The sequence below is a fragment of the Branchiostoma lanceolatum genome, chromosome 4 (assembly GCF_035083965.1).
Source record: "Branchiostoma lanceolatum isolate klBraLanc5 chromosome 4, klBraLanc5.hap2, whole genome shotgun sequence".
Classification (NCBI taxonomy): domain Eukaryota; kingdom Metazoa; phylum Chordata; class Leptocardii; order Amphioxiformes; family Branchiostomatidae; genus Branchiostoma; species Branchiostoma lanceolatum.
In genome coordinates this window covers 24,345,257-24,366,285 of record NC_089725.1, presented here as the reverse complement: position 1 = coordinate 24,366,285, position 21,029 = coordinate 24,345,257, and the positions used below count along the sequence as shown (strand labels likewise).

The following is a 21,029-nucleotide window of genomic DNA, read 5'->3' as shown; positions in this document are numbered from 1 at the left end:
GAAATGATGACGAGTTGCACCATATGATTATAAAAGTAAAACCCCCACAGTTAATGTATTAAGTGACACTCAACTTCCTGTCTGCTTCAAAGGTTGTCAGAGTTTTATCCAGCTTTTGACTCCATCAAGATAATTAGCTGTTCCAGCGATCACATGTACAGTAGTATTCAGATTTTCCTCTTAGATTGCCAGTTTCTTAGCATGTAACCTGCTCAAATGATTACTTCTGTCTGCAGCCTCCCGGAGAGTCATTGGCTTGGATTCGTGCCACTAGTTTTGGGAGTTTTCATCCAGACAGGGCAGAATGTTTGCAAGCTTAAGATTAGATTGTGGGAGGATGGAAAGAAAGGGTATGTAAGAGCATAGCATGTGCTTTTCAAGCTGAGGTATCAGCTTGATTGCCCATGGTAATACTAGTTCCCTGAAAATGATTGACTATACTCTGTTGTTTTCATGCACCAACAAGACATCACTTTTAAGAATAAAGAGGGCTTTATGATTAACCTTGAAAGTCTCAATGATGATATTCTAAGAGTTGTATCATTGTTATGTAATTGCAACACGCTTATGGCCTTTCTTTATTTTTGTCAATGTACAAAGAATGTATCTCCAGTTGCAAATTTCGTATTTGTAGCAGATCTTGCTGAGCTTGCCACAGTCCGTCATATACGAAATATTGTACAGTGAAATAAGTACCTTGAAAGATGCAAAATGATGCATTGCTTCTGTATTTTTTACTCTTCATGTATGCCACTTGCCAGTCACACGATACTCAATCAGGAGTGAATGGCTTGACACTATTCAAACAAAGCGCATCATAGAATATTTCCTGTCAACCCCAGGCTATCATCCTGCTTGGATTCCGAATGAGATCTACCTTGACTGTAACCTCTCTTCTGTCTCCTCCCAGGTGAGATCTACGAAGGTCGTGACCTCCAGAACCAGGAGGCTGTGGCCCTGAAGCTGGAGTCGGCAAGTCAGCCCAAACAGGTGCTCAAGATGGAGGTGGCTGTTCTCAAGAAACTGCAGGGTAAGTTAACCAGAAGATACAAAGTGTTTCTTTCCTGTGCACTCTTAATAAATTCTGTTCAGCTTTAATTGGAAATACTTGTCTGTTTAATCAAAGCTTTTGTAAGGTTTCCTGATGATGTGCAACATTTTTTGTTTATTGTAAGGGTTCTTTTTGAAAGAGACTTAGATGTTGAAAAAACTTGAGGAGTTTTACTTACTTAAAGGATCAATTGTATATGCACTTTGAATATAATGCTTGCTGACATTTTAAGTGTACTGACATTGCATTGAATACGTATATTTCTTCAGACCTCTTCCAAAGTCAGTATGAAATGTGCAAGGTACCAAACTGAAAGGTACCAACAGTGAGAAATTTCAGTACAGTCGAGTTATTGACTAAAGTTTTTGTTCACTCAACTTGGATTGAAAATCCTTGACCACTCTGCCATTACAGGGAAGGACCACGTGTGCCGGTTCATCAGCTGCGGGCGCAACGAGCGGTTCAACTATGTGGTGATGTCGCTGCAGGGGCGGAACCTGGCGGAGCTGCGGCGGAGTCAGGTGCGCGGGACCTTCAGCATCAGCACCACCCTGCGCCTGGGTATCCAGATGCTGCGGGCCGTGCAGGCCGTCCACGACGTGGGCTTCCTACACAGAGACATCAAACCTGTACGTACACATAGCATTAAATAAGGAGATCAAACCTGCACGTATTCATAACACAGGGACATCAAACCTGTATATATTCAGAACATTACACAGGGACATCAAATCTGTACGTATTCATGACCCTACACAGAGATATCAACCCTGTACATATCTATATGTTTATAACCATAACCATACACAGAGACACTAAACCTGTACATATTAATCAGCAAGTAAGTAACCATATCCCTACACAGAAACATCAAACCTTTACGTATTCATGACTTAACACAGAGACATCAAACCTGTAGATATTCATGTTTGTAACCATAACCCTACACAGGGACATCAGACCTGTACATATTCATGAAACCTGTACATACCCTTAACATTACACAGGGACATTAAACCTGTACGTACACATGTTTATAACCATATTAACATCAAACCTGTACGTATTCATAACCCTACACAGGGACATCAAACCTGTATGTATCCATTATAGTACTAATCATAACTGTACAGTGTGACAACAAATGTGTACATATTCATAACATTACACAGGGACATTAAACCTGTATGTGCTCATCATGTTGGTAACCATATTCCTACACAGGGACATCAAACCTGTGCATAGTTGTCACTTTGTGTTCATGGATGCTATTATCATGATAACAAACTTCTTCCCCAAACATCAGATAGTTAAAGTTGGAAAACAAATGACAAGAATTAAATTTGAGAAGTTATTATTCCAGCCGCAAGGGCATTTATAAAGACAACAGTCAGAATTTCAAATTCTGTACTTCATTTAGATACATGTACAGCATGGGGCAGGTTGACATTTTCTGTTCTTTATTCTTAAGGACCTCTAAAGTTATGATATATGATGCATGCTCGTCTTTTCCATGGCGCTATGCAAGATAATGCTCTTCTAAGTGTAGCAGTGATTGCAACTATCTATCTTGCACTGCAAATGGTGTATAACCCGCTGCCACTACCCCCCTCCCCCAGTCCTCCTGCCTTACATGATTGTGTGAGAACAGCGTGAGTGGCAGACTTGCACGGATTATGCCACTGGACCTGCAAACTGCTCAAACTTGTATTGATTTTTATCCGTTGAGGTCATGGGGACGTATTCTGCCTAGGGAATTACATAACTCTGCTCCTATCTACTGCACATTGGCTCCGGGAATGACTTAAATGTCGACAAATTGTACCCAGGCTCTGAGGTAATCGTGTTCAGGTCACCTGAGGCTACTGTAATCTGACCAATGCCTACCAAGATTTTCATCCGGCAAAAACTAGGATGCGCTAATGATGTTATCAATCACAACTTACAGTGAAGTAGAAAAGCGTCTGATACACAATCATACTTTAATGGTCTTCCTACAGTTGCTATACCAATTATGCCTAATTGTCACATTTATCATCAGTATTTGCAACTTGTTTTCTGACATGTCAATTTTCCCATACGTTAAGGAGCCTTAAGATAAGACCATATATTTTAGTTAGCATCTCCTCAAATATTATCATGAAGAAAAAACGTACTGGTCCTATAAGAAAAATGTGACTCAAATTAAGACTGCACCTTGCTGATCAGTAGCAACAGAACATAACACAACAGAATGAGTTCAAGACTACAAAGAAACAGAAAATGTACCTTATAGTCTACTTTAATCTAAATGATTTTTAACTCCTCCATTGATGTGTCGACTTTGACAAAAGATCCAGGAAGATTTGATGATTTAAGTTTTTAAGATCATTAAGTGACGTCTTTTTATTTTGTAGTCGAACTTCACGATAGGCCGATTGCACCAAGACGTCAGGAAGGTGTACCTACTAGACTTTGGGCTGGCCAGACAGTATACCAACTCAGCTGGGGAAGTCAGGACGGTCAGTACACACAGATTCTCCTCACTCTTCGTAAAGGTGTACTGGCGGATGGTACATGTACATGTTCTTCATGTCTCTATGGTCACATGCACAGGAGAACAAGCTGACAAAATGCTATCACGATCATCAGATTTTTTTTGACTCCACTAAATGCTGCAGCTTAGAATAGTTAGATGGGCTATTTGGATTGATTTAATACATCTTTTGTAGCTTCCTACAAACAAATGTTGTGATACATATGTAAACTGATTAGATTTGATTGACTTACAATATTGACTTGTGGGACAGACACAGTGTCTCTTGAACTGAACTGATCTGAACCAAGACAATATCTGTTAACATGTACCTTGGAAATTTGTCACGACGGTGTACCAGCATGTACTCTTCTATTATTTCTCAATTATTTTCTCCAAAAGGAATTTTCAAGTATCAAAATTTCATTAAGAAAAACATTCATTTGCCATGTAAATCATTTTTAACCTTAGACAATTTTCTAATCTAAGACTTATGAAAATAATGTCCTTTAGGTCTAAGATAAAACCAATAAGCTTTTCCAAGGTTGAAATCGTTACTTCATAATCTCTCAAAATTTTCACATAATAAACATATTTCACATTACAAGTGCACTAGTTAAAGCTACTGTCTGTTTTCAGGCCCTTAGTCTGCCAGCACACATGTATGTCACTAGATCTGAAGAACTGGCTGCTGGATGCCTCATAAATTTTTCAGGTCGCATTTGGCGCCAGTCAGACTTTGCATGACAGATGTGTCTGCTTTTCTTGTGGTTTTACCTCCATTGTTTCATGCAGATGACGAAAACTTTAATTCTACATTAGTGAATCAATAAAATGCTGATCTCTTCCTCAGTTTTATAAGCAGTGAAATCTTCTTCAAATTGTACTTCTAGGTGTCGGTGGAAGTAATGAACACACTTTGAGCCAAATTGATTGTACTATATAATGTTCTGAGGACACAGCATACAAAATGTATACATTTGTATATCTGATTCAGGACTGTGAAACACTAAATGTGCTGCATGTATTTCTTAATGGCAAGTCATGTTGAAGTTTCTTCTCCTACTTTTTACTTTGCTTGAAATTATGATATTCCACATAGTCCCACATAGACTTGTAACATTTACATCACATTAGCACATAAACATGTGATGATGTTTATATGTAATACATTAATGTTGATGATCTCTCCTTAAGTTGACTGCTCTTAAAAGAGGGACATGTCAGTATGTATACTAAAATATCATGTAATTTGGAATTTAGGAATAGCTTTCTAAACTATATTTTGTTGAAAAAATTATACATCATAATGAATGACAATATTTCTTGATATAAATCATCAGTTACAATCTGAAAAAGAATCTTTGTTTTGAATACTGGATTAAATTTGACCTGCACCATACAAAAGAGGAACTTTAACCTGCTGTAATACTTCTGAAAGTATCCTTCTTATGGCAATTTAGGCTACACTGATGATATCATAATTAATCTCCCCATTGGTGTATTGTGGTACAATATTGAAATAGCTGCAGAACATGGTGTGTCATCATAATGTGCTAAACTACTTGTTTGGTAAACTTATTTCCAGCCTCGACCAGTGGCAGGATTCAGGGGAACAGTGCGCTATGCCTCCATCAATGCACACAAAAACTTGGTGAGTTTATCACGTGTATATGCTACATCTCTTTAACAGTATAAGTTATGCCTACCATTATGTGCACACACTACAGCCATCGCAGAGCTACAAATGTATCCCCTTTCAAAAGTTCCTAAAGAAAGATTGAAGTATGCCACAAAGAATGTGAGGAGGGGGTAATGCATGGTGGATGGACATACATATACAGTACATGTTTGTGTGTATGACATGGAGATAGAATCATATGATTTGTGAATTAGGAGATGGCACTTAATCCAAATGTTTCAAGGTCTAAAATGTAAAATGGCATGCAGCTAAACTTGTATAATAGTGAAGTGCTTTTTTCACTTGAAAGCTCACTGTGTTGGTATAAGTCATTCTGAAACAAAGTTGAACTACAATTGCCAAAACAAAAATTTGAGTTACTCAAATTTTTGACTGATCAGCTCCAGTCTTTGTCATGGAATGAACAATCCACTGCTTCTGTTACATCACATTATGCAGATGACACGTGTGACTCAGTGAGCAGTGGATCATATGTTGCAGAAAGTCTAAAATGTTTTTTCTTTGTTCTATTGATCATATTCTGTAGCCATATCCGTCTGAATTGAATGTTGTTACGATTGTACAGAGAAAATTGAGTGAATGCAGTTGACTGATCCTTTAAGCCATGGCACACAGGCAGTCTCTTCCCAGTACTATCACTTAATGAAGGACTTGAAAAGAACCAACAGCATTTTGCTAACAGCGGGATGAACTTGAGCTTCAGAATAATGATCAGCTTGTTCATTTCATCTCAGTGCTTAAGGTCCATGGTTATTTCAACTGTACTCAAAGATATTTTGACCAATGAATATTCTCTAGGATGAAACCCAATATTCTTCACCTTTGCGTGGTTGGTAGGCCCCATGTGATTGATGATGGTAGAACTGGGGATCCATATACAATGTAGCAGTCTGTCTGTAACATGATACACTTAGTTGAGTCCAAGCACAGATTATGGTATCTGTACCATATCCAGGAATGCTTTTACCTGTATCTCTGTTTGCTTCATTCAGTCACCACAGAAAACTACCTTATAAGGTAAACTTATATCAAAATGATAAGAATTATCACAAGCTTTCTCTGTTATAAGTGAATGTGATCAGGGTCAATAACCTATTGACTGGAAATGTGTCTAAATGTAACGTTTTCTGAATGTAAAGGAATAGGTAAGATCTATTGAACTTGCAGCCAAGGCCTGAATTACAACTCAATTACACAAACTATAAAATGTTACGACTACGAATAACTTGTACAGGCATACAAATTGTATGCAGTAATAGCCAAGCTTATTACTGTATAACAAAAAGTCATTACTCTAGAATGAAGAAGTTTCGTGGCATTTTATCAGTAGAAGTTTCCTACTGTCTGTATATTACATGTATCTCACAGAGTTATATCCTCCCCAAACTTTATTGTACACTTGTACCATACAATATTAAACAAGTCCATCTCAACTTATATTTCTAACATCACAAAGAGGCAAGAAGAAACTGAACCTATTAATTAGAGTAGTTTTAGAACCATTGTTTTAGATTAGTATTAGAAATCCTGTCAGTGTTATATATGAACGTTACCATGTATTTTGTATCAACATGCCTGTACTTAGCCCGTGATAGGGCATGAATGTACAATAAAGATTATTATTATTATTAAAGCGGTGGTTATTCCTCCCCAGGAAATGGGTCGTCACGATGACTTATGGTCCTTGCTGTACATGCTGGTGGAGTTTGCCACCGGACATCTGCCCTGGAGGAAGATAAAGGACAAGGTAAGACAAGACAGATGGGGAGGGGCAGGAAAGTGTACTTGACCCTTACTTACTTAATCCTCTTCGCCCCTTCGGGAGCATAGGGCCTCAGTGGTTAGTCTCCACCTCTTCCGGTCTCCGGCGGTCTTCTTTGCCTCTTGCCATGAGGTGTTGGCGCTGTCCAGGTCTTTCCTGACACCTCTCCTCCAGGAGAGCCTTGGTCTACCCCTCTTTCTCTTCCCCTGAGGGTTCCATTCTAATGCTGTTCTTGTAACGGATGCTGGGGGCTTTCTCAAGGTGTGGCCAACCCACCTCCACTTCCTTCTTCTTATGGTTACTTCAACCGGTTCCTGACCTGTTCTATCAAGGAGCTCTACGTTGCTTATCTTCTTGGGCCACCAGATGCCGAGGATGAAACGCAGTCTTGAATTGATGAAGGTTTGGAGTTTCTTGATGTTAAGTTGAGTCAATCCCCAGGTTTCACAACCGTACAGTAAGACAGACTTTACATTGGCTTCAAGGATCCGCAGTTTGGTTCGTACCGAGATGTTCCTAGCCCTCCAGATGGGTTTAAGCTGGGCGAAGGAAGCCTTTGCCTTCCCTATGCGTGCCTCCACGTCCTTGGTGGTCCCTCCATCATTGCTGATTACACTTCCCAGGTACGTGAACTCCTTCACCAACTCTAGCTCCGTTCCTTGGCAGCATACGGGTCTGGCATTCCCTACTGTTTTGACCCTCATCTCCTTTGTTTTGGACGCGCTTATTTTCAGTCCCACTCGGCTTGAGTTTGTTTCTAGCTTCTGGGTTTTCGTCCTCATCTGGCTGATGCTGTGGCTCAACAAGGCGAGATCATCCGCGAAGTCTAAGTCATCTAACATATTTGTCAGTGTCCACTGTATTCCTGTTCTTCCTTCCTTCGTGGTTTCCCTCATTACCCAGTCCAGTGCAGTGATGAACAGTAGCGGGCTCAATAAACATCCCTGTCGCACTCCGGTGGTCATGTTGAAGGGTTCTGTAAGATCACCTCCGTGAGATACTTGTGCTTGGAAGTTGTTGTAAAAGACTTTGACCATGCTGATGATTTTTGTGGGGATTCCATAGTGATCCAGGATGTTCCAAAGAGTGGACCTGTCAAGCGAATCAAAGGCCTTCTCGTAATCCACAAAGACGGCGTACAGCTGTGAATTAAATTCTGCAGATTGTTCCACTATGATTCTTAAAGTTGCTATCTGGTCACTACAGGATCTGTTTGGACGAAATCCTGCTTGGTTGTCCCTGAGTTTTCATTCCATGGCATTTGCTGTCCGGTTAAGAATTATCCTGCATAGTAGCTTGCTGGCGACTGAGAGAAGCATTATGCCACGCCAGTTCTTGCACTGGGTCAGGTCTCCTTTCTTGGGTAGTTTAACCAGGATGCCTTTCCTCCAGTCTAAGGGAATCCTTTCTTCCTGCCATATTCTAATAAGGAGAGGGTAGAGGGCTTCAACTGACAGACTGCCTGCCTCTTTCCAGGCCTCCGGGGGGATCCCATCTATTCCTGCCGCTTTGCCATTCTTAAGTGAGGCGATGGCCTTACGGATCTCTGCCTTGCTTGGTGGTCCGGTGCGTATATCAAGCACATCCGTTGGAGGTTCTACTTCCGCTGGATCCGGTGGAGGTGTGCGGTTGAGGATCTCTTCAAAGTGTTCTCTCCAGCGTTCCATTTGTTGCTCCTTTACAGTTAGCAGTTGACCGTCTTTATCCTGGACTGGCTTGTCGATCTGTCTTCTTTTACCACTCAGTGTCTTTGTGATTCTGTAGAGGGTTTTCATGTCTTGCTTGGAAGCGGCCTCTTCTGCCTCAGTGGCCTTGTCCGAGATCCACTTCCTCTTGTCTTTCCTGCAGCTTCTCTTTACCTCCCGGTCTGCTCTGTTGTAGAGCTTCATAGCGTTGGCCTTCTGGTTCCTGGTTCTGCTGGTGTCAATGTTCGCTTTTAGGTTGCGTCTTTCCTCCACCTTCTCCCATGTGCCTTGACTCATCCAAGCCTTCTTCTCTCGCTTAACCCTTCCCAGAACCTCCTCGCATGTGCTTGTGTATGCCTCTTTGATGACAGACCATTCCGTTTCGATTTCATCGTCCTCTACCTCTTCCTCTTCATCTGACTTGTATCGTAGGGCATCAAAGCGGTTTGCCAAGGTAAGTACAAACTCCTGTTTTGTTTCCGGGTTTTTCAGCCTGTCTACTTCATACCTAATTGTCTTCTGTGGTTTCTTCCTACAGGCGGCGAGACGTATCCTGCATGTAGCCAGGAGCAGATGGTGGTCCGAACCAACATCTGCACTTCTCTTTATTCTGCAGTCTAGCAAGGTTCCACGCCACCGTCTAGATATCGCAATGTGGTCTATCTGGTTCTCAAAGGATCCATCGGGTGATCTCCAGGTCACTTTGTGGCTCTCCTTGTGTGGAAACAAGGTGCCACCTATTACCAGGTCGTTCAAGGAGCAGAAGTCGACAAAGAGCTCTCCGTTCTGGTTCATGGTCCCGACGCCATGCTTCCCCATCACTCTCTCATTGCCACTGTCTGCTGATCCCACTTTGGCGTTCATGTCCCCCATGAGAATGGTGATGTCTCTCCTCTTACGTTTGGCCATGGTGGCTTGCAACTGTTCGTAAAAACTTTCCTTATCTGCTTCGCTTGCATCGTTGGTAGGGGCGTAAGCTTGTATGATTGTGGTGTCTTGACAGCGGGATGTGAACCTTGCCATGATGATCCTCTCTGAGATAGGTTCCCACTCCTTCAGACTCCGTGCACTAGCCTTTGACATGATGAATCCTACTCCTCTTACATGTGTCGGGTGGTCCTCTGGAAGGCCAGAGTAAATGAAGGTTTCTCCACTCTGCAGGGTAGTCTTGCCACTTCCTAACCATCTCGTTTCGCTTAAACCAACTATTTCTAAATCTAATCTCTTCATCTCTGCAGCTACTTGATGAATTCTACCAGCTTGATAAAGAGTTCTAACATTCCATGTTGCAATGTTAGTACGGTATTTGGGGGACAAGAGCTTCGGTCGATGAGACGTCATAGGCTGTCCTCCTCCAGAAGTGTCACTAAAACTATCAACACGCCTCGTCCCGCTCTGAGTTAGTCCTCTGGCAGGTTGAGACCTTCGCACTGAGGTTTTCGTAATCGGTTGCCATATACATGACTATCCACCTGTGGGAGATTAACCCAGTGGCTTCCACGTGCACCCATTGGCCTCAGGGATTGCAGATGTTTTTGCGTTACCCTGAGTTCACCCCTGCACCACGGTGAGGCACACTCTCCTGAGTGTGGGGACTGCGGCATCCGCGAGATCCCTAGGTGCTCCGACTTCGCAGCTTGAGTTAATTACACAGTATTCCTACTAAAATGTACATATACATTTGAGACAAGCCGCCTCGACCTTCGGTGGGAGGTATGGGCGGGGAATTCTGATATCATTTACCATGTTGCTGCATACGTTGATGAAGGTTAGACATCCAGGTGATAAGATACACAAGATGATAGTTACTCAAGTAGGTTCTCCTGTTCTTTCCTGACAAAGTCACTGACAAAGATAGCAAATGCTGTCTGAAATGTCTGACTGTTTTAAGATTTTATCCTATTTCTTGAGTAACTGTTTTTTGGTGTATCTAATCACCTTCTAACCTTCATCGACAAAGCAAGTACATAACATTATATTTTGTAAACGGTCAGACATTTCATCTAGCACCCACTACCTTTTGTTAGTGACTTACAAAATGTTGCTGTATATTTGTAAAATGTACTACATTATCTTGTTTTTATTTTTGACTAATTGCAATGATGAAAGAATGGTTTGATGTTGGTACCATGCATCACCACCAAATGTAATAAGTGTGACTGTTTCTTATTCGTGTCCCAAAGGAACAAGTTGGACTGATGAAGGAGAAATGTGACCACAGAATGCTTCTCAAGTCTTTGCCTTCTGAGTTCAAGCAGTTCCTTGAACATGTCCAGGGCCTCAAGTATTATGACAAGCCAAATTATCAGGTAAGTGCTCAACCATTCCCTGCTGAATCTAGATAAGTCACTTCTTCATCTTCAAAGTTATTTGATTTCATCCAATTAACCATCTGTATGGTTGAAGTGCTTTACAAGCCTGGAATTACAGTCACCAACACTTCATCCACGCTTGTTAAGTTTCATCACTTGTAATTGCACTTCCATTTTAATGCATAGCCAAGCCATGGTTGTTGAACAACTGGCCAGGTCATAAAGGAGACCAGATTGTTTCAATTTGTGCTGTTTTACGAAGGGCCCCTGTACTGATGGTAGAGCATATTGATGATGTCAAGGGCTCTTTTGTATCATATTCTCAGCTATGAGAATAGTCCGTAAGCCACCATGATCCATGAAGTTTTTTTAGCTGATTTGCTTCTGTCTATGTTTTTTATTGTAGTTCCTGCAGGGTCTAATAGAGGGAATGATTCAGAGGAAAAATATCAAGGAAACAGACCCTTACGACTGGGAGCGGGGCAGTGGAGATGGGTCTCTCACCACCACGACAACATCCACCCCTCCTCACCACGGGAAGGAGACCCCGGGACTTGCAGGGTAAGGCATGCAGCGCCTCATTTGACAACACCAGTTTCATTTATTCATTATATTTTCTGTCATTTTTACCCAGGGTTGCCCAGCTCAGTGGTTAATACTGCTTTGCAGCTGGGCCCTGCGTCATGGACAAATAACACAAGTAGTGTACATACAGTTTACTATAGTTTCCAAACTTAAGTTGCAGTGCAAAGCAAATCAGTCAGAATTTCCCTGGGGAAGGACACAGACGGTCACCGAAACGGTAGTCTTTTTATTCAGTGACTTACCAACCTGATGAAACTATTCACAGAGTTTCCAAAAACTAATATGTAAATGTGCTATAGTGGAAAAAAGAACTGTTGTTGCTAACCCAAAGCCATACCTGATGTATTTCGCTTCGGTTACTTTCTTTTTCAAGGAACATGAATCAAAAGGGTTTAGGCCAGCAGCCAAAGGAAATAGATAAGCACCATGAGGGTAGAGTGAATCTTAGCATGCAGTCTAGCTAGACATCCTGGCAACTTGTTTGTCCCAAGTCAGCTGGCCTGCCGTCTGCAAATGTATCGACTCATTTATAAACTTTGTTTCAGGGAATTGGTTTTCCAAAAGACTTTGGAATCCTTTGGTAGGAAAAAAATTCAAAAAGATGTCCTGTTATCAATTGTATCATCATGAGGTTTTAAGATATTCCAGTATGAAAATTCTCTCATGACTGTTACTGCATTTAAAAGCATATTTCTCTTTGGGGCTGTTTTCCGCTTGGAAGGATATATGTATGTATAGAGGCACCACCAGAAGAACAAACCCCTACATATAGCTTTTGGAGGAGAGCTTTCAAATGACACATGCATATGGTTTTATGTTGGGAACGATGAAGCCTTCTTCCCAGAGTTGTGGTAAAACTTTGCTCACCTACTGTTGTATACATCCCAAAGGAAGCATTATGACAGCTAGGTTAAGGTTGGTTTGGCTCTGTAGCAGGCAGTCATCTGTTAAAGTCCCATGGCAACACGAATAGCATACCAAATACCTTGCAGTAAATATTCCTTTCAATATACACTGCTCGTGGGATTTAGCTTCAGTCTTAGTCTGGTATTCATTCCAGCACATCAATATATCAGGGGCAGCTGCATTGTAAGTCTCAAAAAGCCGAAAACATTCTGCGACTTTGTCAGATACAAAAGGGTTTTAGTTTCAGGCTATGATTGATAACAGACCTTTGAGTTAATGGCACCAATATAGCCGTAGTTGGGAGAGCACATTTAAATCATCCATGCTTCATGCCTTGTATAATGAAACGTTTCCCCTTGCATAGTACATGAACAGATTATACTGACTGTTAAAAATATGTATACCCTTTTAATGTCCTCTTTTTCGATACACTTCCAGGATCATGGCTGCCACACCCATCACCGCAGACATGCCGTGTGCGAATACGGAGGATGGAGAGCTGGACGGGAACCTCAGCATCCAGGACAACGTTCCTCCTCAGGCAGCTCGGCTGGACAGGGAGGTCGCTGACATCAACCTCAACATCAGGAAACCCCAGCTGGAAGTCTTAAACAATGTGGGACACGATTTCAACAGGGTGAACGGTGGCAGGCCGTTCGCTCAGCCTGGAGATCAGGACAAGGGGGAAGTGATCCCCTCGCAGACAGGGAGCAACGACAAGGCTGAAGCCCAGGTCAACGGCGACGTGAACAAAAATCTTGACACAGGCTTTGCCGTGGCCAATGGTGAGATTACGGGTAGCACATACGCAGGTGAACTCAGGGATGTAGCGCAGGAGGCAAACCTGCAGGGAGATGGGGAGATTCCCTCTGGGCTGTTGGAGCGTGCAGGGAGCACGGAGGGAGGACAGCAGGAGAACGTGATGGATAATGTTGCAGGAGCTACGGGCTTCAGTCAGAATGTGGGACTGGATGTAGAGGCTTTCCCGGTGAGACATGCTCTACTGGGGCTCCATGAACAGGTGGAGATGGTGGATATTCTAGAGGAGGAAGGAAAAATGGGCTCTGCTGAGGCTCCAGTCCTTAACATCGAAGCTGTGGAGGAAAATATCAGCTTTAAGGACGGGATGTACGATGAGGGGAGAATAGGGGAGGAAGAAGTGAAGGAGCTATCTTCCAGAAATGGGATACTGTCACCTGCTCAAGGACCCAATGGTGTCCTGCAAGATATTCTCCAAGAAGAGGAACAAGAAAAGGCTGATGATGGGAAACCATCACAGTCTTATCAGGAAGAGAGCAACGGGGACAATGCGGTGCATGAGACGAGAACTGAAAGAACCATGCTAGCGAAAGAGAAGACCTCTTTCGCAGACATTGCCCTGCCCATCCCCAGTGATGCTGCCTCAGAGAGTAATCAGCCCGACAAGGATAACGAATCATTTCCTGAGAAAGACATTGATACGAAGGAGAAGTCGGGCGATGACGTCGACCTGGAGAGTCCCATGGCACCGGGGATTGTGCGTACTCCGAGCCCAAGCCCCCCACGGCCAGCCTCAAACAAGAAGTGGATCCTCTCGTTTGAGGATAGCTCTGGGGAGGAGGAGCAGGAGGACCAGAAGGGACAGTTCCAGGTGCTGCATGCTGCCACGCCAGAGCCTCCCCGGCCGCAACAGGTCAACAGGGACATGCATAAAGATGAGAAGACTGAAACTAGTAGATCTATCGTGGACTCTGATGTGGAACAGAAGGATCAGCCTGGTGCTATGTATGACGAGCAGGAGAGGATTCAGAGCGGGTCGTCAGTCTCAGAACATGCAGCGTCCCCACCAGAACCCCGGCAGGAGCAGACAAGCACCGCCTCGTCTGATCAGGAGGACCGCAGGGCCAGGGACATAGAAATTCACCAGGAGCTCAGAATAGAGAGATACGAGGGTTACGTGGAGGAGAAAATGACTGTCGAGGGGGTTATTCCATCGTCAACATCATTCAGAGCAACAACTACCTACCCTAAAGCTCATGATGACAAAGAGGTGATCCAGGAAATTGTGTTCAATAGTGGGGTAGGCAGTGCTGCTCATGATGCCCCTAGTAGTCGATCTGAACCCAGTTCCCCTGTTAGCTCCAGGCTGTCCAAATCTACATACAGTGTTCCTGATGAGGGAGACCCTTCACATGGCAGCAAGAAGAAGGACAGCACGAAGGAAAGAGAGTCTCAGAGCGCTAGTGATAGAGAACTTTCTAGAACCCCAGAACTCTTCTCAGACAGAGAGGAGGATGTCGTGTTACAACAAAAAGACTTGCTTCCCAAATCAAGCCCAAGAGAGGAGGAGGCAGCTGACGAGGCAATAGAAAATGAGGACGTTGAACTGCCTCTTTCAAAGGAGGGGAATAGCAAATCAGACACTTCGGTGAGTGAGACCGTGGAAGGTCAGAAAACGGTGGTGACCCTTCCTCTGAGGCGGGACACAAAACCACAGGATGTGGAAACTTCCAAGGGCCAGAGGTCGGATCCCGACCTGTCACCGACAGTGAAAGCACCAGAACTGCCGGAAATGGACCAGACCAGTCACAGTGACCTCAGCACTGTCGTGCCCACTGCAGTAAGCGTAGAACAGAATGGTCTGGACCTGAAACGGGCAGGATCGCAAGAGCTGACAAGGGCTGGCTCGCAGGAGTTCACTCTGGAAGACAATGGAAAAGACAAGTTGGTAGAAAACGGACCCTCAGGAGAGATATTTAGATCAGATAGTATAGATATACAGCAGTCCTTGCAAGAGGAGGAAGTAGCTACAGTGAAGGAAGTGTTACAAAGTTCAGAACATAAAGCCATGGAGAAGGTGATAAAACCTTCAAGAATCCCTGTACACAGCCCACAGGTTGGCAGAAAAAAGCCTGAACAGAGGAGGAAGCTGCCAACTGTACCTCCCACTAATGCTAAATCTCAGACAGGTAGACTAGAGAAACTAGGAAGTAGCTCAAAACCGTCCAAAATCCCTATTTATAAAGGAGAACCCTTACCCAATGACAAAAATAGCAAAAAGACTGCAGAAACGAAAACGCAAGAAAATGGCCAGATTTGGTCGGATGATCACTCTACACCACCCATGTCACCGAGGTCAAAGTCCCTCTCAGAAAGCCCCTTCGCTCCCAGGGAGAGGGGTACCAGGAAAGGTCGGGAGCTTCCGAGGAGTCCCCGCAGTAGCAAGGACAATGGAGTTCCCTTAAGGAGTCCTCTCATCGTTGACTCCTTACAAAAGGAAGGCTTGAGTAGAAAGGACAGACCAAGAAGCCCGCAGGTCACAGCTCTTAGGGAACGAGAGGCTCATATGGAGGACAATATCAGTATTAGCTCTGTGGACTCGGCTACAGACTCTTGGAGCAAGAGGGAGTATACTCCAAGGAGGGGCAGCTCGCCGTCCCCCGTCATGAGAGGTGGGATGGTTTCTCCCATCCTGGCCAGAGAACCCCTGCAGCCGACCTTCGTCCCTGCATCCGAGCAATCTGTTCTCGTTCCCAGACCTCCACCTGGGCAAGCTCCTGCCCGGGGGTGTATCTCAGCAAGGTTAGTGTCAGCGCTGCACTTTCTCTTGTCGGATCCATTTCTGGTCAAATTAGTTGTGTTTTCACCCTCTTTGATTCTTTCCCTTTCTGCCGTTACTTGTGTTTGTCATTTCTCCTGTCACCTATGGTCTTTTCCTCTTCTCTCGTTTCTCTGATTTTCAGTCAGAAAATGTCAGAAAGGTAAATAGAACTTTTTTTGTTTGCATTTTGTGTGAATTCTTTCCATTCATCCTGAACAAATGTATAATGTGTTGTTGCTTCAAATGTGTAACATGTTAGAAAATCCTATCAAATGTAATTGATATGTGGGACAGTGATACAGAATGCGGCAATCAATTGTGATGAAGATTTTGATGAAATTTTGTTGACATTTTCCCAAAAGAACTAGTACATGAGATAAAGCAGGTCTGAGGATTTTAAGCAAAATAGATGCACAGAAAAAAGAGATAGAGAATTGTATTCAGAGATGTTCATACTGCTTGCTATTCTCTTGCACTGACCCTTTTTATGCTAGACATGTACACTGGTGCTTGATGAAATGCAAACCTGATTGTCTCCCACAGACGACGACGCTACAAGCCATCCATGTCACCCGTGCCAACGCCCCGTGGCCACCGCATCAGATCTGCCTCTTCCTCGCCATCCCGATCTCCCCGACACGTTGGACCGCTGCGCCCATAGGACAGAATAACATCCATCGCTGGCTCCAGTTCTCACCCCCACAGCACGTACAGCTTGTAACAGCAGTGGACCTACAAGTATTACACTAGTTTACAAGGATAAAGTAAAGTAGATACCCGCACTACTCTTCACCAGCAGCTTTTATTACAAAAGGCTTCCCAATGCAGACTTATAAAACATTTCCAGCACAAACCCCCATAACAAAATCTGTACAATAAAAAATGTAGCAGTCCCCATTTCACATGCTCTGACTAGAGAGTGACTTCTTCTCACCAATAAAGTGATGAGGTTGAATTCACTCAAGTTTTAGGTTTTGAATCTTTAGAATAACAATAGAAAAAAGCTGTTACAGTAGTTACAACCATGTCCAGGTCTTCTTTTTAGGTTGGTAGTTCTTCCATGGTGATTTCTCATTTATGGAGACTCGTGTAACTGTGAGATGTAAGAAACTGTAGAAAATGTCAATTTTTGCGCAGCCTCCATTGCAAGGCTCAGAAGTGTGAACTGTCACTTTCTGTCAGAGCATTAGCCTGGACACCCTTTGTTACTGGTTCATCTGCTACATCTGTCAACTCCGGCACTCACCAGTCTGGATGAATGAATCAGTCAATACCTGTTCTGTACACAGTCTTGATAGCAGCTGGCCTCACCTCCAGCCTCCACCAATCATCCTTCCAACCCTGTCTATCACACCAGGAGCTCAAGATGTCCCTAAAAATTCTGCCAGATTCAGTGGGACAAGTTTAAACTTTGCTGATTTCCACATTCATATTGGAGAACAGAATTTGCTCATTTTCATTGCAGTCTAACTAATACAGAAAACTACCACAGCAAGAAGTTAAATGCACTGAAAAGTTAGCAACTTCCAAATTCCGTCATGTACATGATTTCTAGATCTAGTCTGATATCCCTTGATTACTCATTTTAAGTACCTTTGTGGACAGTAAAATGCAAGTTGGACAGTTGCTCAGTCGGATCTTGTACATCTCATAGATAACACAGGCACACACTAGTACTGCTTTCATACTGACTCAAGATGTACAAAATGTAGTGCACCTTGTTTAATGCAGGCTGTGTGGGTGTTACGGGACATAAGTGTGTGGGTACTTCAGCACCTGCTGTAGATGTTTCTCCTGTATATTAATTGTCAAATGTCTTCCCAAGGCACATCTGAGACTGCCACAAGGGCAGGACGGCCTGGCCCTGGTGCTGACGAACGATATGCAATACTTCGGGATGGCAGGATCATTTTCTGGAATGTATTGCAATCACAATTTGTTTCTTTTCCTTTTTGCTGCTATGACCTTTGGTAAAGATCATGTGCCTTGCAATACACTGCCTTTCCTGCCGTCACAGTGGTGAAATTATGGCCCTTGGGAGCAGCAACGTGCTAGACTATATGGGGGAAAATAGAAATCGTAATATTGCACTTGTCAATGTCAGTTCTGAGGGGGTGCTAACATATTGTAGAAAGTGACACAAGAAAACGTCTCATATTAACTGGGAAGGACATACATGTACTAACAAATGTGTTATGCTACCGTGTATTCCATTAGTCAGCAAAATTATGATGATGGTACTGTACAATTACACATCTGATCAGGATTTACATTGACAAGTTCATAACATTTACCTGTAAATAGCATGCCATATTTATTTGTTGCACTGGTAGCTATATGATAGCAAAAGATTGTTTTATATCTGAAAAAGGCTACATGTATAAAATGTGAAAACTTTTGCAAATGTTAAATACTGCTTACTATGAAATGATTTACTTTTAATGTGACAGGTTCACTAATGGGACTGTTGTAATGTGTGTGGTACATACCTTACCATGTGGTATATGCTTAATTGATATGTAATTACCAGTATTTGTATACATTTCGCTTTATAAGGGGTGAACCAGGATGGATCTTGACAGGATTATGTGAAATTGTTTGTACAAATTGTTTAAGGTCAATAGTTCATGCATATTTATTTGCTGACTGTGTTTTGTAACTATTACTTCTCTTAAAAATTTGAAATTTTCAAATTTTATATATGAACTTCCACTGAAGACCCCTCTTCTCCAATGCATCCTGGTCCATCCCTAACCCAATTTGTTTTCCATTGATGTTTGTCTTGCCAAATATTTGTAAAGCTCTTTATTTCCAATATGCAAATTTTATTTTTATATTTGACCATCTCAAATTCAGCAATTCTCTCATGCTGCAGACACTGCATACAAGTAGGTTTATTGACTGTGTAGTATACTGTTAGAAACATTCCATGTACACTTTGGACATTCAAGAGTTCAGGTATGATTTGTCAGCGAACGTCTTCATCAAGAATATTTTGCAGCTCCATAGCATGTGGACATGTTTTAAATATGCATAGCTGATACTGACTCATAACCTGCATATGTCTCAGTAGCACTACATAATTTTGTGATACTTACAGTGTTTTAAACAAAGTTCACAATACAGAGCAGTTATGGACAGACTCCTGTCAGTGCAATTAGATTCAACCATTACATTTCAGTATTTCATTACATGTTGGAAAAGTAACAAATCATTTTATGCCATGTTTGTCATGGGGCTTGTTTGAAATTTAAAAGTATTCTTCCTTATAGTATCAGGTAGATCCCAGATAGACTTTTTATTGATGTCAATAAAGTTGTGAACATATGCAGTGTTCTAATTTATAAACATTTTATGTATTATGTCTCTTTGCCAGGAAGTATTTTTTGCCTAGTTTCTTTTTTTATATTTGATTGTCTTTTCTAGAAAAGACAACTTTGCTGAATTCTGTGAATTTGTAAAATGATGTAATGTTGACAAATGTTGTCTACAGCTCTCAATATTGTTTGTTTGCTGAAACTATTTAAGATTCCGTCGATATTGTTTTTAATTCAAACTAAATAGCGAAAACGAGACACTGCAGAAAAAGGCAGTAACACATTACTACAGTAACATGTATATGATGTTTCATGGTAAAGTTCTGAACCATGACCCAGTTAAGGTATTACATGAGAAATATTGCAAACTTTCCTGCTTTGATATTCTTCACTTGTTGATACACAGAAGTTGAAGTACTGTAGCTGGTTTTATGTTCGTTCCATGACTGATTCCGACCTTCCAGTCTTCTGCTGAATGGCCGATGTAAGCATTTAAAAAATGACATGAAGTCAACTCAGTTGTCTTGACTGTATTCTGCTGGGTCCACCATAGATAACTGCTTTGGGGTGCATCAGTTGCTACCCAACAACTGGGGTGGAGACTATACAGTATCAGATGTCACACACAAAAGTTCATGGAATGATCAAATTAACCTACTGGTCAGTTGTTGCTCACCACCTTTAATATAACATGTAGATTTATGGCCTGATTTTCACACACGTTTTCAGAGGCGACTCCAAGTCGCTGAGTCTCAGTGACTTGGAGTCAACTTGGAGTCGCTGAATGGACTCAAGAACGCTTGTGTAAATCGGGCCTATGTGTTGCTGCTACAGTTAGTAGAAAATTTACAAATTGTAATGGTGATCAATCTACGAGGCAACAAACACCTGTTGGACACCTCATATGCAGCAGGCCTGTCAACTTCTCACAACAGACAGTAGAGCATTTTACTTACTGCTTCAGCTTGGCTGTAAACAAAGAAAGTTGTGGGACGGACATTGACACATGGATGCGCAATGTCTCTCCCTTGATGTTAACTTACACCTTGTTAGGTGCCAATAATATTACCGCAATCAATAAAGAAGCTGTACTGGCATGTTGGTTAAATTGGTGATCTACGACTTTTTATTACGAGCCTGGTATACATGTGATGTTAGAATTAACCTCAATTAACATTAATCTGCCGGGTTACCTAAATCTGCCACTTTGAAAAACTGTGGGTTTGAGAGGTCTCTAGTGCAGCAACCCCCAGGCATGCACAGTTTAGACATACAGGAGTGCATTATGCCGAGGGACCTTGGGTTGGAGATCTGTTTGTATGTATCTTTTCAGGGTGGCACAATTATGTACGCTGGTGGAATTATGTCGGTAGATGAAACCTCCTTGGTAGATGTTAACATGCAGAATACCAGTTAAATCATGAATTTACCAGGTTGTATTATTTCAGCCAGTAGGTACCCATGTGAGTAATGACTAAATGAGGCTGTTGTAACACACTCGAGGCACCTCGAAATAAAGTTAGAGCAATTTTATAAAAAGAGGCTAGGAACACGGTACTCGGTAGTAATTCTGCTGTACTCACGGGAGTTGGAAGATCATTCTTGCAATGGCTC

At 42.4% G+C, this 21,029-nt stretch overlaps 1 protein-coding gene across 4 annotated transcripts in view; it reads left to right on the top strand.

Moving 5' to 3' along the window:
• LOC136433559 (uncharacterized) overlaps nt 1–18,420 on the top strand; it is a 31,917-nt gene extending 13,497 nt beyond the window's left edge. For 3 of the 4 annotated variants that reach the window (XM_066425870.1, XM_066425873.1, XM_066425871.1), the window contains exons 4-13: nt 911–1,030; nt 1,466–1,680; nt 3,448–3,552; nt 5,155–5,220; nt 6,923–7,015; nt 10,899–11,024; nt 11,434–11,588; nt 12,957–16,079; nt 16,241–16,258; nt 16,642–18,420. In XM_066425870.1, the coding sequence (XP_066281967.1) occupies nt 911–1,030; nt 1,466–1,680; nt 3,448–3,552; nt 5,155–5,220; nt 6,923–7,015; nt 10,899–11,024; nt 11,434–11,588; nt 12,957–16,079; nt 16,241–16,258; nt 16,642–16,759 (4,139 nt within the window). In that variant the 3' untranslated portion in view covers nt 16,760–18,420. The remainder of the gene's footprint in view (nt 1–910; nt 1,031–1,465; nt 1,681–3,447; nt 3,553–5,154; nt 5,221–6,922; nt 7,016–10,898; nt 11,025–11,433; nt 11,589–12,956; nt 16,080–16,240; nt 16,259–16,641) is intronic. The other variant, XM_066425874.1, reaches the window with a different exon arrangement.
• The last annotated feature ends 2,609 nt before the right edge of the window (nt 18,421–21,029 follow it).